Here is a 16,361-nt window from a genome sequence, read left to right as displayed (position 1 = left end):
CGACCGGATCCAAAAAAAAAAAAAAAAAAAGTTTCATGCACTTTTCTGCCCAGGCTGGCTTCAAACTGTGATCCTCAGATCTCAGCCTACTGAGTAGCTAGGGTACAGGTGTGAGCTACTAGCACCTAGCTATAATTGCAATTTAAGATTCTGCTATCTAGTCATCATTGAAAATTACAATGAAAATAAAAATGAGAAGAGTAATGTAGATTAAGACATTATGGAGGCATACATACTCCCTTTATCTATCTCCTGTATTTTATAAATTTCAGTCTTCTTTTAAAACTGCTTTTCGTTTCAAGTATTAGCATAAAACACAGATAAGTACCTGAAGGTGCTCCAACCCATGCCAGACCAAGAACACCGTCATCAAAATCTCGGTCTGTGAAGACATAGGCTAAACAGTAGTCATCATGGTTCTGCTCAGAATTCAATTCCAGAAACTTCTCCACACCAATATTTGGGAAACGGAAAGGATTTGTGGGGTCCTTTTCATCAGCAGTTGTATTGATCTAAAATCCAAAACAGTAATTTAAATAAGCAATTCATATCAGCAAAAATCTTAGTAATAAGCACCTACTTCCGCACCTGCCTATGCTTCGGGCCAAAAGGAAAGCAAGAAGGCTTCTAATGATGTTCCCACTGCCCACATCCCTGAGCTGATCACCAAAGCCAGTGAGTGAGTGAGTGAATGAATGAATGAATGAGAAAATGACAAAAGTAAAAGAGCAAGGCAGTGCAAAGGAATAAAAATTGAAGATGTTGGGTTTGATGCATGGCTCAAGTGGTAAAGTGCTTGCCCTGCAAGCATGAATTCAAACTACTGGGGGAAAAAGAAGGAAGAGGAGGAAGAGGAGAGGAGGGGGAGGGAGAGGGGAAGGAAGGAGGGGTAGAGGGGAGGGGAGGGAGAGGAGGCAGAAAGGGGGAGGAGGTGGGAGGAGGGAAGAGGGGAAGGAAGAGGAGGAAGGAGGGAGAAGGGGAGGGGGAAGAGAAGGAGGGGGGCAGAAGGAAGAGGGGAAGAAGGGGAGAGGAAGGGAAAGGGGAAGGAGGGGGGAAGGGGAAAGCCAAAAAGTTGAAGATGTCAAATTTTTGAGCAAGTATTTACTAGATGTCTGAACATGGAAGACTTAGAAAGAACAGTTTTGCTTTCAAAAACTCTAATAAACAAAGAGTGATTTATCACATTCAGTCATTTGTGCAAGTCTCTGTTAGTGATAACCTCCTACAGATGGTGCTATATATATGCCACGTATCAGTGGCTTACATCTGTAATCCTAGTTACTGAGGAGGCTGAGATCTGAGGATCACAGTTCAAAGCCAGGCAGGCAGAAAAAAATCCATGGACAGCACCCAGGCTCTGAGCTCAAACCCCAGGACTGGCATAAAACAAAATCAAACAAAAAAAAGATATAAAACCCTATATTTTAGCTAATTAGTATAAATCAATACCAAGACTGTCAGTTCAGCAGATAAGTCGCTTTCCTGGTTCTCTCTTCCTAGTGTCAGAGGAATGAGTTAATTTATCTTCCCCAGATGTGGGCAAGACTTTTGAGTTCTTTCTACTTTCAACTCACATCTTTTATGAAGTTACTGCAGATCCCTTCATTGGATATTTAGCTATCACTCTCCTTGTGCCAGTTCTTCCTTCATGATATGAAGAATAATCTACTCTAATGCCAACTTCCACTGAACAAAGCTTTCATTTATTAATGTCTCCTTCCTTCTACCCACCCCACCTGTCCCAGTCAGTCTCAGACAGTCTGACCTTCCCCAGGTAAGTCAGTGAATTACACATAAGACTTGATAGATTTTAAAGGATACCTATGAAAGAAAATCTTTTTCTAGAAGACAAACCTCAGTCTATGTGAAAAATGCTGGTAGTTAAGGGATGATATGGTTGATGATTTAATGAAAACTACAGGCTGTTTATATGAACTTTGCCCTCTAGTAAATTTTGAAGGCATAGAAAGAAGTAAGAAGGTAAGAACACAGCTGAATGCATCTGCCTCGGGACAGAATTCAGAAAATCTGGCTTATCCATTAACAATTAATTAAGCAAAAACATTTAGAGATAGTCATTTCATGTAAAGAGAACAAGGAGGGGAAGGGGGAAAAGGGCAGGGAGGAAAGGAGAGAGGGGGAAGAAGAGATGAGAGGGGAGAGAAGGGGAGGAGAGAGGGGCATTTTCTGATTCTTCAGGAACATTGGCTGTAACTAACAACTATACTTAAATTTTAGCTACCTATATTAAAAATGACTGATTAATATTTAAATAATACTGGTAGAATACAAATTTTAAATTATTTAACAAGTCATAATCTTCAACAGATGAGATTTAAAGTTTTCATGTCAATTAAGGTCTGAAAACAACCAGCTGTCACATTATTTATTAATATTCAAGAATTTCTTCATAATGCAAAGCTTTTTGCAAAAATGTTTCATCAAAATTGGTTCAGGTGTTCTCTATTTTTTTATACATTTTGTCCACTATATGGCAACACTTAAACTACTTAGCACTTGCACTTGCTCTTTTAAGGGTCTACTCATTTCAGAACACATGAAGACAGACAAACATGGAAGCCCTCATAAATCTACAAACCCTATTTCACCAATGCCAGTCCAGCTTAAGGCTTAACTATAATACCTTCAGCTATGTTTCTTATTACTATACATGCACTAAAACTTTGTTTACAAATTCAGATATTTTGTTTTTTTAAATTGTCATTATAAAGGTGATGTATGCTATCAATCCCAGGATTAGCTTTGAAGTTAATATTCTCTGCAGCTCTGAGAATAAAAATAGCAACTCCTTATCCATGATGAGCCAGGAGGATTTCAGATCATCATTGAACTTTCTAGATGACAGGAAGCAGCTACATAAATGATATCCTTGACATATACTTCAGTGAGCTTAAGACAGAAAGATAACTTAGCAATTTCCCAGAAATGCCTGTGTTTTCATAGAAAAATATTGCTTTGCGACACAAATAGTGTTGGTAGGAAGTTAGACTGGAGAGCAACAGACCTGGGGACAACAGTTAGCACCTAAGAGGCAGTCAGTTATTGTTTACAACACATTTCTGGATGAAAATGAAACAAAATTAAACAGACATATCTGCTTCCAGTAAGAGTTTATTTTTTAACCTGCTGGCTATTTTTGCATGTAAAAATAAAGGGAATGATCACTAACAACAACAACAAAAAAACATTAAGTATTTGTAACAAAAGAATGTTTTGTTGGCTCTTACAGTGTTTATAGTGTATGTTGTTGTATTGGTGTGATCTAAATGCTTTGACAATTCATGGTGGAATGAAGGTTCTGGTCAGGCTGAGAGGCATTAACCTGTAGTTTCAGCTACTTGGAAGACAGAGTCAGGAGGATTTTGAGTTTGAGATTAACTCAAGAAACTTAGTAAAACCCTATCTCAAAACAAAACAAAACTATAGAAATCATATAAACAGGGGGCTGGGAAGGTGGCTCAGTGGTAGAGCGCTTGCCTTGCATGCTTGAGGCCTTGGGTTCGATTCCTCAGCCACCACATAAGCAAAAAAAAAGAAAAAAGCCTTAAGTGGCTCTGTGGCTCAAGTGGTAGAGTGCTAGCCTTGAGCTGAAGGGCTGAGGGACAGCCCCCAGGCCCAGAGTTCAGGCCCCATGACCGGTCCCAAAAAAAGAAATCATATAAACATATGTAAAGCTGCTACTGCTACCATTGTATCAGTATTAAAATGGTATCTTGTTTTTTTGTTGTTGTTGTGTTTTGCGGTCATGGATCTTGAACTCTGGGCCGGGCTGCTGTCCCTCAGATCTTCAGCTCAAGGCCACCACTCCACCACTTGAGCCACAGAGCCACTTCCACTTTTCTGGTGGTTAATTGGAGATAAGAATCTCATGGGCTGGCTTTGAACTAGATCCTCAGATCTCAGCCTCCTGAGTAGCTAGGATTATAGCTGTGAGCCACTGGCACCCAGGTAAAATGCATCTTTTTTTTTTTTTTTTGTCAGTCAAGGGGCCTAAACTCTGGTCCTGGGCGCTGTCCCTCAGCTCTTCAACTCAAGGCTAGTGCTCTACCACTTAAGCCACAGAGCCACTGCAGGCTTTTTCTGCATATATGGTGCTGAGGAATCGAACTCAGGGCCTCATGCATGAAAGGCAACATTCTACCACTGAGCCACCTTCCCAGACCCTAAAATGCATCTTTTACTAGCTTTTATGACAGATTTTATCTTGCAACCATTTGACTACCCTATAAATGGTATGGTTTCATTAAACTATAAATACTATGGCTTATTAAATTATTGCTTCTAAAAAAATATATAAAGGTGATATACAGAAGGGTTACAGTTACATAAGTCAGGTAATGAGTATATTTCTTTTTGGACAATGTCATCCCTTTCCTTGCTCTCAAATTCATACTGTTAAAGAGACACACAGACAGACAGAATCTATAGAGATATAGATATGTAGATTTTTTTTCCAAACTTTTTGAAATAGGCCCAATTTTACAGTGTAATTTTATATATTTTTTGGGGGGAGGGGGCCAGTCATGGGGCTTGAACTCTGGGCTTGGGCACTGTCCCTGGACTCTTTGGCTCAAGGCAAGTGCTCTACCGCTTCAAACACAGTGCCACTTTCTCAGTACAATTTTAATATTTACTTATTTCTCATTTATAACAGTAACCAGTAGTCCATTAGCTCTGGCCCAATAGAGTTTTGGGGGTGTTTTGTTTTGGTTGTTTTTGCAGATTTTTGGAATTTCAAGCTATGTCAATATAAAAAAAAAAAAAGGTTCTATGGTCAAATTAATTTAGAAAGATGTGGCTTTCTTTCCTGAAAGACTTTGTGAAACTCGAGAGCTGTGAATTCTCAAGATTCTCGTAACTTTTAGTTTCACTGAAACCCAGTTTCATTTCCCTCCCCACTGGCACACCCTGGGACATGCACTGGACAGTGCTGCACACACAAAGCTTAAGCAACTGGGGAGGAACTAACAACACATACTGCATCAAGCAGCTACAGGGGCCAGGGTAAGTCTCCTTAGTGGTAGGTTAGCCAGACAGAAAGCTGGTATATAGCCAACAGAAAGCAGCAGTGCTTTCCTCTGCTATAGAAGTCCAGATTAAGACCCTGCAGATTTAAGTCTTAAATCAGAAATGTGTATCTCCTGTGTGTGTGCATGTGTGAGTGTGTGTGTGTGTGTGTGTGTGTGCCAGAAGTAAAGACATACAGAACAACAGATACACTCTAAATAAAATCAGCAGTAGATATATTTGCAACTAAATTGTTCAAGGCACACATTTAAAATCCAGCACTTTTTTTTTTGGGGGGGGGGTCCGGTCGTGGGGCCTGAACTCTGGGCCTGGGCGCTGTCCCTCGGCTCTTCAGCTCAAGGCTGAAGTGGTAGAGTACTACTCTATCACTTGAGCCAAAGCGCCACTTCCAGTTTTTTTCTTTTTGTTTATGTGGTGCTGAGGAATCGAACCCAGGGCCTCATTCATGCAAGGCAAGTGCTCTACCACTGAGCCACCTTCCCAGCCCATTATTTATGTCAGTTGTGGGGCTTGAACTCTGGCCCTTGGCAGCATTTTTCTTTTTGTAAGCATCATCCTTATAGTTTCACTTCTTAAATGTCTTGTTGTTGCTTTTTAAATATAATTTTACTGTTACTATGAAGGAGTTATACAGAGGGGTTATAATCTTGTAAATCAGGTAATGAGTAAAATTCTTCTTGGACAATGTCATCCCTTCCTTCGCTTTCCCCAGATTAAATGTTTTTAAACTACTGAAGTTTCTTACTCTTATGCGTTTCACCATGAAACTGATGTTCCGAATCCCAGAGAAGTCTGTGGTCTGATAAATTGTATCAATCGCTTTAACATGACTGGATATCTATCAATTAAAAAAAGAGAGAGAATAACATTTTAGAGGTAGTGTTGAAATAGGAAAAAGAGCATAGTTAAACTAATGTTTTCACAAATGAGCTTAATACATGTCTAGCATGTGTGAAGTCACCCCAAAAAACAAAACTGCAAAGCTTAGTTTCAATAACTTTAGGCTCCTTTACAAAATCCCTTTCTCAACACATGTTTTGAAGGCAAGTAGAATATCCATCCTAACTGGTCTTTCCCTTGTCTCTGCACTTGGCTTATATTATTTGGCCACATCATAAATGAAAGCATTCTTTTCTTCCAAGAGATATGCATTAACTTTAGCTCAAAGGAAAATATAGATATAATAAAACAATATGAGAACTTCTAAATTAGGTACAGTAGTAAATACCTGAGCAATCACAGCTTCTCGTGTTCCATAATACTTAAAGAAGAGATGATCAGTCTGAATATAAAGCTGACACGTGTTCCTCTCAGCTAAAGTTGTACGTTTTTTCCTCAGGAGCTCTGGCCCATTAGCAGCATGTTCTTCTTGAGGTGTCTATACATCAAAGAGGCATTTCTACAATTAGTATGCTTTAATATCCTTATTTTATAGTTCTGAGTACATATATTAGGCAATTTCATATGATATGTTATTACCCAATACCATAAGTGTTTCCAAAGCTATTAAAAGTTCCTTATAGTAGAACTGAGACCATTAGAGATTGGGATAAAGGCAAAGAGTACTGGCATCCAGCCCTTGGGTTTTGAGACAGAGAATGTAGTTCAGGCTGGCCTAGAACTCACAATCCTGCCTGCCTGCTTCAGTCTCAAGTGCTGAGATTACAAGTGTATATCACCATGTCCTGTTGGTATCTTCTTTTAGTTAACATCTAACACCCAATCTACTACCCAATCCTATTAAATAAATCTTCTAAACACCTAAGGAGTCTAGCCTTTTTCTCCAGTTATACCTTTTTAGCCCAAGCTATCATTTCTTATCTACAGTATTTCAGTAGGATTGACTTAATCAATCTATATCCAGTATACTCCATACTACAATTTGTCCAAAATGAAAATGAGTATCTGACCCATCTACATCATACATCTCAGTAATTCCAATTGCTCTAGGATAAAGCCCTACAATTCCTTATATGTACCACCCAATCAGTACCTATCTAGCTTCTTCTCATTCCACGTGACTCTATAAGGAAACCCTGCTACATGACCCACTTCTGACTCTCCATGATATGGCTAAGTCTGCTTCCGTTTCCCTTCTACACAGCCTATCTGCGTGGGGCCCTCTCTCACATGCTCGAAGTTACCTTTCCTGTCTAGTTAATGTCTTCCTTCAGACTGAGATGTCAGTTCATCCACTACACCACTTCCCAGGACTGTGTTCCCTAACATAGCACAATTTTACATTTATTTCTGTCATCAGTCCCCAATTCACCACCACCACTTAATGATTAGATTAAAAATTGGAGAAACAAGGGGCTGGGAAGGTGGCTCAGTGATAAAATGCTTGCCTTGCATGCATGAGGCCCTAAGTTCAATTCCTCCGCACCACATAAGCAGAAAAAAGCCACAAGTAGCACTGTGGCTCAAGTGGGTAGAGTGCTAGCCTTGAGCTGAAGAGCTGAGGGACAATGCCCAGGACCAGAATTCAGGCCCATGACTGATCCAAAAAAAAAAAAAAATTGGAGAAACAAGCTATCTCTGTACTTGTCTCTCACTATATTGTTATCACCTAACAGATTTAGCAGGAAATAGTAGACATTTAGCAAGTATTTCTTTAGAGAACTGTTACTACTGTTGAATTAAATACTTGGGACATATTTGTCAATTTCTAAAAGCATCATTTAAAGGAGATTTTGATAACACAATCATACAGAACCTGAATTAAATTTTAAGCCACACTCCAGATTTACACTCACATTTTATACCTTCCTTCTCCCTTGTCAATTCCCTGTGAACACAAAGTTAAAATATTATATCACTCCATATAAAGGGGGTAACTGTTGACATAATGAGTATGTTAATCTGCTTTGCTACAGTAATCATTTTATGATCTACACGTTATAATATCATACATTTAACTACATATAATAAAATTTACTTTAAAAAATATAGATGAGAAACAGTACCACTGAAAACTAGTTACTGAAGTCCTAAAGGGTATAAGATTTGGGGAAACTGACCCATGAGCATGCCTTTAATTCTATTTTGGTCATTTGGATGGCTTTCTAGGTCTCAGTCTGTAGAGTTCATAAATGACTTCAATACAGAGAAGCAGTATATATTTGTGTCATACAGTTCATATTAACAATGGTTATTTCCTATCAGAAGAACTGTATATTAACTGGAGTTATTATTGTGTTTTACATAGGCAAGATTTTCTACTTCTGGGGGAAAATCTCTGGTCTAATATGAAAATATTTTCTAAGGAAAAGTTTTTAAAGTTTTAAATAGTTTTAAAATCAACCTTCAATGTGAAGACTTCTTCACATTCATCAAGTGGTTCAGACTGTCCATATCTTTATTGGGTTTTACTTTTTGTCTGACTAATTTCTCAATGGCTAAAAATAGGTTGTCGTCTACTGCTCCGTTTATTTTTGTCCAGTATTGATAGAAAACTTTAAACTGTTATAACATTGTGAGGAACTGAATCTTCTGTTGCTACAAAATGCTTATTTTAGTAAGTGTGTTTGCCTAAAGTCTATTTTCATGTTAATAAGATACAAATTTGCCATCCTCAAATTTGATATCTTGCCCCCTTTTACTTTCATTCTTTTTAGATGCTTGTGAAAAAAATTATGCCGTATTTGGTTAAATCTAATCTGGTAATTTTTTCCTCAGTACATAAATCTAATTCTCATTGATGAATTACTGATATCTTTGGGTTTAAGTCACAATTTCATTATTTATTTTCAATTTGTCCTGTTGGTCCTACATTGTTCTTTCTCTCCTTTCTTGCCTTCTTTTGGATTACATATTGCTTATTAGCTTTTCTTTGAGGAGGAGGGATTCCTTAGTTGCCCAAATTGATCTCAAATTGGGACTCAAATAACCTTTCTACCACCTCAACCTACAGAGTAGCTGGCATTACACTATGGCAGGTTTCTTTTAGCTTTTCAGTTATATATTTTACTGTTTTAGAAGTTAATCTAGAGATAATAATATAATCGTTCACACCAGAAGTTAATATAAATCATTGGGCTGGGAAGGTGGCTCAGTGGTAGAGCGCTTGCCTTGCATGCCTGAGGCCCTGGGTTTGATTCCTCAGCACCACATAAGCAAAAAGAAAAAGCCGGAAGTGGCGCTGTGGCTCAAGTGGTAGAGCGCTAGCCTTGAGCTGAAGAGCTGAAGGATAGCGCTCAGGCCCAGAGTTCAGGCCCCACAACCAGACCCCCCCCAAAAAAAAGAAGTAAATATAAATCAGCACCTTTATCTGTTCACAGAAAATGGGAAAACATCAGAACACATGAATTAGTGTCCTCCCTCCCAGCTTATTTTCCTCTATATTTACAGATACAATGTATGAGTTACACAACCCCAAAAATCTTTTTATTTTTGTCGGTCATGGGGCTTGAACTCTGGGCCTGAGCACTGTTCCTCAGCTCTTCAGCTCAATGCTAGCGCTCTACCACTTGAGCTACAGTACCACTTCCGGTTTTCTGGTGGTTTATTGGAGGTAAGAGTTTCATGGACTTTCCTGCCCGGGCTGGCTTTGAACCATGATCCTCAGATCTCAGCCTCGTGAGTAGCTAGAATTACAGGCGTGAGCCACTGGTGCCCGGCTCCATAAATCTTTATTAATACTTTTTCATGTACAGTCAACATTCACTTAAGATTACCCACTGTATTATTCTCTGCTCAACCCTGCATCTACAAGCTAAAACCTGAACTTATCATCTTTTCACTGGAAAAAAAGTCATTGAGTGTGTTCTGCTGGTTACTCCTTCACTTAGAATATCTTCATTTTATTGATCTATTTGCATTGATTACAGCACTCTAGGATATCAGGCACTCAGGTTCACCATAATCCACTGCCTTCAGGCTTCAACTGCTCTCAGTGAGGCATAACCTTGCATTTTTAACTGCTGCTTCTTTGAAAGTGATCAGATTTACTTCCACTGGTTGCTCTTAAGACTGCATCTTTAGATTTCAAACTTTTCTGAGAATGTATTAACAGCAGTGATTTTGCATTTTTCCTACCCAGAGCTTAATAATCTGTTGATGTCCCTTCTTACATATTTTAAATTGTCAGCAATTAATTGTCACTATTTGACTCTGCACTTATTGCCCTTTTGGGTGGGGGAGGAGGGGACAGACAAGAATTATACATGTTAGACCTAGAGGAAAAAAAAGAAAGGAGCACACCATTTTCTTTGTCTTGAGTGTATTTATGTCTAATACCAGCTTGAACCCTTCTCTAGAGACAAGGTCGCATCACCTAGCTACCCCTGGTCACTGTGCTAAGTTCCCAAGCATAAGGTGGTTATAAGGCTTTTGCCTCATAACCCTGGTTACTCAAGAGGCTAAGATCCCCAGGACCATGGTTCAAAGCCAGACTGGGCAGAAAAGACTATTAGATTCCATCTCCAAAATAACTATAAAAAGCCCATCAATAGTAGATTGTCAGCCATGAGCAAGCAAGAGACTCTCAGTTCAAGCCCTGATACTGCTCTCCCCATTCATTCAAGGCGATTGTGACTCGATCATATGTTAGGCCTTCTTACCGTTCTATCTTACCGTTCTATCTATGTGTCTCCTGTCCTTTTCCATCCTTTCTTTCTTAGCAATTTATACTATTTTCTTATGACATACTACCAGATCCAGAGTTCTTAAATTATGTCATTATATTTTCAATTCCAAAATACCATCCCTTTCTTTTACACATTTTAAATTTTCTGTTGAAACTGTAGTTTGTCTTTCTATACTTCAATATACTTGAGTCTGTCTGATAATCTCATTATCCATTTTATCTTTATCCTGAGATTTCCAATTCAAGACCACACTTTTGCCAGACTGGTGCTTTACCACTTGAGTCAAACCTTTCACCCTTTCATTATCTTTCAGATACAGTCTCTTGTTTATGCCCAGGCCAGCCTAGACCACAGTCCTCCTACATAGGCTTCCTGAACTTCTGGGGGGACAGTAAGCCCCATGACTGACAAAAACAAACAACAACAACAACAAAACAAAAAACCCTTGCAATCCTGCCTCTCATGTAGCTTTTAAAATTACAGGCAGGAGCCACCACACCCAGCCAGATACTTTTAAGTTGTTTTCTTTGTTGCATATTCACATACTCATTATTTTTAACTGACTACCAGACAATGCACAGTCACTCCTCCATGTGTATGGGTTCTACATTAGCGGATTCAACCATAACCCAGTATGAACATTTAAAGAGCAAACTGAGTATGTATTGAACATGTAAAGACTTTTTTTTTGGGGGGGGGGCGCCATGGGCCTTGAACTCTGGGCCTGGGTGCCGTCCCTTAGCTCTTCAGCTCAAGGTGAGTGCTCTACTACTTGAGCCACAGTGCCACTTCCAGTTTTCTGGTGGTTAACTGGAGATTAGAGTCAGATCTCAGTCTTCTGAGTAGCTAGGATTACAGGCATGAGCGCCTGGCCTGTAAAGACTTTTTTCTTTCCATCATCCTTTCCACAAGACAGCAGAAAAATGATTGAAATAGCTTTTACATTGCATTAGGTATCATAAGTAATCTAGAGATAATCTGAAGTACAAAGGAGGATGTTAGTTTTGGCTTTTTGCAACAGGATCAGGGTACATAGTCCAGGATGGCAGCTCAATTAACAATTCTGCTTCCACCTCCACAACACCGAAAAAAAAAAGATGTCCACCATGACAACAGGTTTCCACTTCACTTTTCACAACTCCCAAAGTTCTCAATCATTCTGATCACCATTCACGATATACCCCATACTAGCGTAGAAAGAAACCAAGAAAAAAGTATTCTTCTAGATCCATGGTGGATTTCCATACATTGAAATACAGAATTGAGACAGCTTTCATGTTTATCTCTTTGTTGGGACAGCCCTCTTAGAAATCAAATAATTTTCAACTGCAGTAAACTTCCTTTAGCCAAAATATTGTTTTTCTTCTTCCTCTTCTATATACACCTTAATTTTTATTTCTGTCATCTTGACTCTCTCATGTTTCAATTATTTTCTTTCTGAACTTACATGTGGATATTGTCTATTCTTTTAATGTCCTTTAATTGAGTTTGTCTGTGTTGACTGCTACAGTGATTAATTGGCTGTTAAACCTCCATTAAAATTTTCACTTCAGGGCTGGGAAGTTGGCTCAGTGGTAGAGTGCTTGCCTCACAGGCTTGAGACCCTGGATTCGATTCCTCAGCACCACATAGGCAGAAAAAAGCTGGAAGTGGCTCTGTGGCTCAAGTGGTAGAGTGCTAGCCTTGAGCTGAAGAGCTGAGGGACAGTGCCCAGACCCAGAGTTCAGGCCCCACAACCGACAAAACAATAATAATTTTTTTTCTCTTCAGATAATGCACTTTTGAGTTCTAAAGTTCCACTTGATTATCATTTCTATCCTCTCGTCTCTGTGTTAATAACAACTTTAATTCTTTGAACATATTAATAATGGTTGTTTTAAGGTCTTTGTCTGCTAATGCCCATATTTTCTGTTCCTATCTGGATGGTTTTTCTTTTGTTTATAATTAGACTGTTCAGCTTCTTATCATCTAGTAATGTCTTTTAAATGCTGGAGAATTTGAGTGATACATTGTTGACAATATAGATTTACTGTCTTCCTTTAAGAATTACTAGAGCATTTTCTGACAGGCAAAAATTTATTTGAGAGTAACCTTGACTTCTTTTGAGATATGTTTGTCTGCTTAATTAACAGGTGGGTCTGAGGCAACCTTTAGGGCTCAACTAGTCCTGTTCCTCTCATGGATTGAGATCTTTATAGTTTTTCATTTCATGAATTTCCCAGTAGGTTTCTTCACATAATTCACAGCTTGATAGTCAGCTAAGTTACTAGAGATCTCAGTCCGGCACTGCCTGGTATCCAATGTTAGGATATAACTGTTGATATGCATTATTTTATTCAGTTTCCTAGAAGCAGTACTGAAGAAAGCTTAATTAGATACCAGCTATTTTATCATAGCTGGAAAGATAAATCTGTACTCTTCTAGCTTCCAAGTTTTCATTTTAGACATTTAATAATTAAACTCATCTGGAGTTGTTTTTTTTTAATATGACATAAGGTAGATTTTCAACTTCACCTTTCTCCAAGTGGATGAATGTCATTCTCTGTCTCCATCAATTCAGAGGTCCACATATTTTCCTACTAATTGAAGATCACATCTCTTATCACATAACAAAGTTTAAAATCTATAATGGATCCATTCCTGAGCATTCTATTTTATTCTCTAGTCACTTCATTCAGCTCTGTGCTAACATTACACATGAAATAATTGCAGCAAGCTGGGTGCTAATAGCTCACAACTGTAATCCTAGCTAGCTACTCAGGAGGCTAAGATCTGAGGCTCACAGTTTAAAGCCAACCTGAGCAGGAAAATCCATGAGACTCTTATCTCCAATTAACCAACTGAACACCGGAAGGAAGTGGCACTATGGCTCAAAGTAGTAGAGCACCAGCCCTGAGTGCACAAGCTCAGGAACAGTACCCAGGCTGAGTTCAAGTCCCACAACTGAGGGGGGGGAGGCGCAGAGAGGGAGGGGAACTGCAGCAAAATACAGTTTTGCAGCAATGCATATAGGGCTCAGGTGTCTCTCAGGATACCACTGAATGATGGCCTAGCATGTGTGAGGTTCTAGTCCTAAACATTGGAGGAAAAACACTTTATAATAATAACAAAATACAATGCATATAAACACTGTGTATATTTTATCTTCACCAAATATATTTGATGGGTTGCCTATGGAGGAGGAATGGGGAAAATAGAATAAATGAATACAACTAGAAAAGAACTTGACCCATGGACCAGTGAAGACTATGCTGAAGAAAGTAATTAAGCCACATCTCTGGAACAAGATCCTAAAGCCAGAAGAAATCCAGGGAAGCCAAGAAGGGTTTTATTTGGAGTGTACAGCCCTGTGGCTCCTGGACCAGATATAAAACTACAATTTTAAAAGGTCAAATGGAAACCAAAACACCAACCTCACAATTAAAATACCAAAAGCACTGAGGTGTTTTTTTTAGGGGGTGGGGTGGGGGGAGAGTGCCAGTGCTGGGGATTCAACTCAGGACCTGGGTGCTGTCCGAGTTGGTTGTGTGTGGGGGGGGGGGTTGCTCAAGTGTAGTACTCTACCCACAAGAGGCACAGCTTTACTTCTAGTATTTGTTTGTTTGTTTGTTTTATACTTAATGGGAGATTAAGAGTCTCACAGATTTTCCTGCCTGGGCTCATTTCAAACGACAATTGTCAGATCTTAGCCTCCTGAGTAGCTAGGATTACAGGCAAGAGCAACTGGCCCTGGAAGCACTGACATTTTTATTAGGGTAAACAACCATTTTAATTTCTCTAGAGATACAAGATTTCTAATGTTAAAATGGCAATACCAGCCATGGTGGCACATGCCTATAATCCTAGCACTCAGGAGCTGAGAGAAGAGGATCCTGAGTTCAAGGTCAGCTTGGGAAAAATAGAGAGGCTCTGTCTCAAAACCAACTATAATAACCCCATACAAAAAAAGAGAATACCCAGGCAAACTCCTAATCTTAGTACTACTACAAATACATTCATATAAAACAATTCTGATTTGAAGAATATATTGGGGGCATTTATTTTTTTTATTCACACAGACTTGTATTCAAACCTTAGCACCATCACTTTATTATTACCTGGTATAAACATTAAAAAAATATAAATACTGCACCACAGTAGCATAAATCTTTCAGAAAAATTTAGAATATGTATTATAAAAGGCAAAAGTCCATGTCCAAGTTCATTTCCATTTCTTAAGTATTAAAAAATAATTTAGTGTTAAAAAGCTTTACCTGTGCTACTTCCTCCACTCCAGTCATCTGGTACTTTCTCATCCTTTCAAACACTGAATGGTCTGCACAGCCCCCCTGTGGACCATATTTATGGGGATAATCTACAGCACAAGAAGAAGAAATACTGTTACTGTGACATGTTTAGACAAAACCAACTGTTAGAACTGCTATAATTAACGAGCATCATAAATACTTATTAAGCACCTACAAAAAAAGATACAATGCTAAGTGCCTTAATTTTAAAGCCCAGGAGGTCCATCTATCAATAAAAAACACACTAGTCTCTATCTTATTAGCCTTGGAAAATAAGACAATAATCATTCTTCATTCTAGATTTAACTTTCCCAACTTTTCCTACTTCAGATAAATACATCTTCAGGTTGCAAATTTATTACTTTCTCATCACATATTAAATTTACTATTCTACAAGTATACAAAAGCTTCCTTGACTTGAACTATAACCAGGCTAATATAATGTTAATTTTGGCTTGGATTCCTTTTATGAACACCAATTGGCCTCAAAGAAAGTGAAGTAGAAAAATGTTCCATGAAATGACCAAAATACACTGAGTTTAAATTCATTCAATGTATACTTCAAATTAATGCCTTAAAAATTAATAACCACCATTTGTTTTCTTCATAAACATTGACTGACACTGTTTAATTTAGTAAATCACTTAAATGCCTATTCTAATCTCATAGGTCTACATACTTCTACATAGTTCATAGTTAAGATCCTCAGTTCATGAACCTATTTTATAATCCAATCTATTAATCACACTGAGAACTGACAAAATAAAATCCCAAGACACTGATATGAGGAACACTGAATGATTCCTAAGTAGTTGGAAAATTAAAGAACATACTGAAATATAAACATTGCAGGTAGTTTCTTAAGAAAACCCAGAACTTAATATAGGTACCAGTTTAAACGATTTCATTAGAATATTAACTTGAACTGGGCCAAGTGCTGGTGACTCACATCTATAATCACTGCTATTCAAGAAGCTGAGAACAAGACTGTGGGAAAAAATGTTTCTGAGATCTCATCTGAACAGAAAAAGGTGGTTATAGTGTATACCCCTAACATCTCAGCTATGGTAGGAAGAGTAAATAGCAGGATCACAGACAAGCCAGCACAGGCAAAAAGTGAGACCCTGCTGGGCGCTGGTGGCTGTAATCCTAGCTACTCAGGAGGCTCAGATATGAGGATTGAAGTTCAAAGCCAGCCCGGGCAGGAAAGGCCATGAAACACTTATCTCCAATAAACCACCAGAAAACCCGAAGTGGTGCTGCGGCTCAAGTGGTAGAGTGCTGACCTTGAGGTGAAGAGCCAAGGGACAGTGCCCAGGCCCAGAGTTCTGAGACCCTATTTTCAACTAAAAAGGGCTGGAATATGGCTCAAGCATTATAGTTGCCTGCCTATGTCTGCCTTCAAGGATGAAGCTCTAAGTTCAAATCCAAGCACAGC

The 16,361-nt window shown here is 38.7% G+C and overlaps 1 protein-coding gene across 1 annotated transcript in view; it reads right to left on the bottom strand.

Moving 5' to 3' along the window:
- Adam10 (ADAM metallopeptidase domain 10) overlaps positions 1 to 16,361 on the bottom strand; it is an 86,748-nt gene that overhangs the window by 19,329 nt on the left and 51,058 nt on the right. Inside the window, exons 4-7 of the mRNA XM_013009942.1 lie at positions 14,891 to 14,991; positions 6,278 to 6,427; positions 5,795 to 5,887; positions 329 to 512 (exon numbers count right to left, since the gene is read on the bottom strand). Coding sequence (XP_012865396.1) covers positions 329 to 512; positions 5,795 to 5,887; positions 6,278 to 6,427; positions 14,891 to 14,991 — 528 coding nt within the window. The remainder of the gene's footprint in view (positions 1 to 328; positions 513 to 5,794; positions 5,888 to 6,277; positions 6,428 to 14,890; positions 14,992 to 16,361) is intronic.

This window comes from Dipodomys ordii, unplaced genomic scaffold (assembly GCF_000151885.1).
Source record: "Dipodomys ordii isolate 6190 unplaced genomic scaffold, Dord_2.0 Scaffold11, whole genome shotgun sequence".
NCBI classification, from domain to species: domain Eukaryota; kingdom Metazoa; phylum Chordata; class Mammalia; order Rodentia; family Heteromyidae; genus Dipodomys; species Dipodomys ordii.
This window is presented reverse-complemented; position numbering and strand designations above follow the sequence as displayed.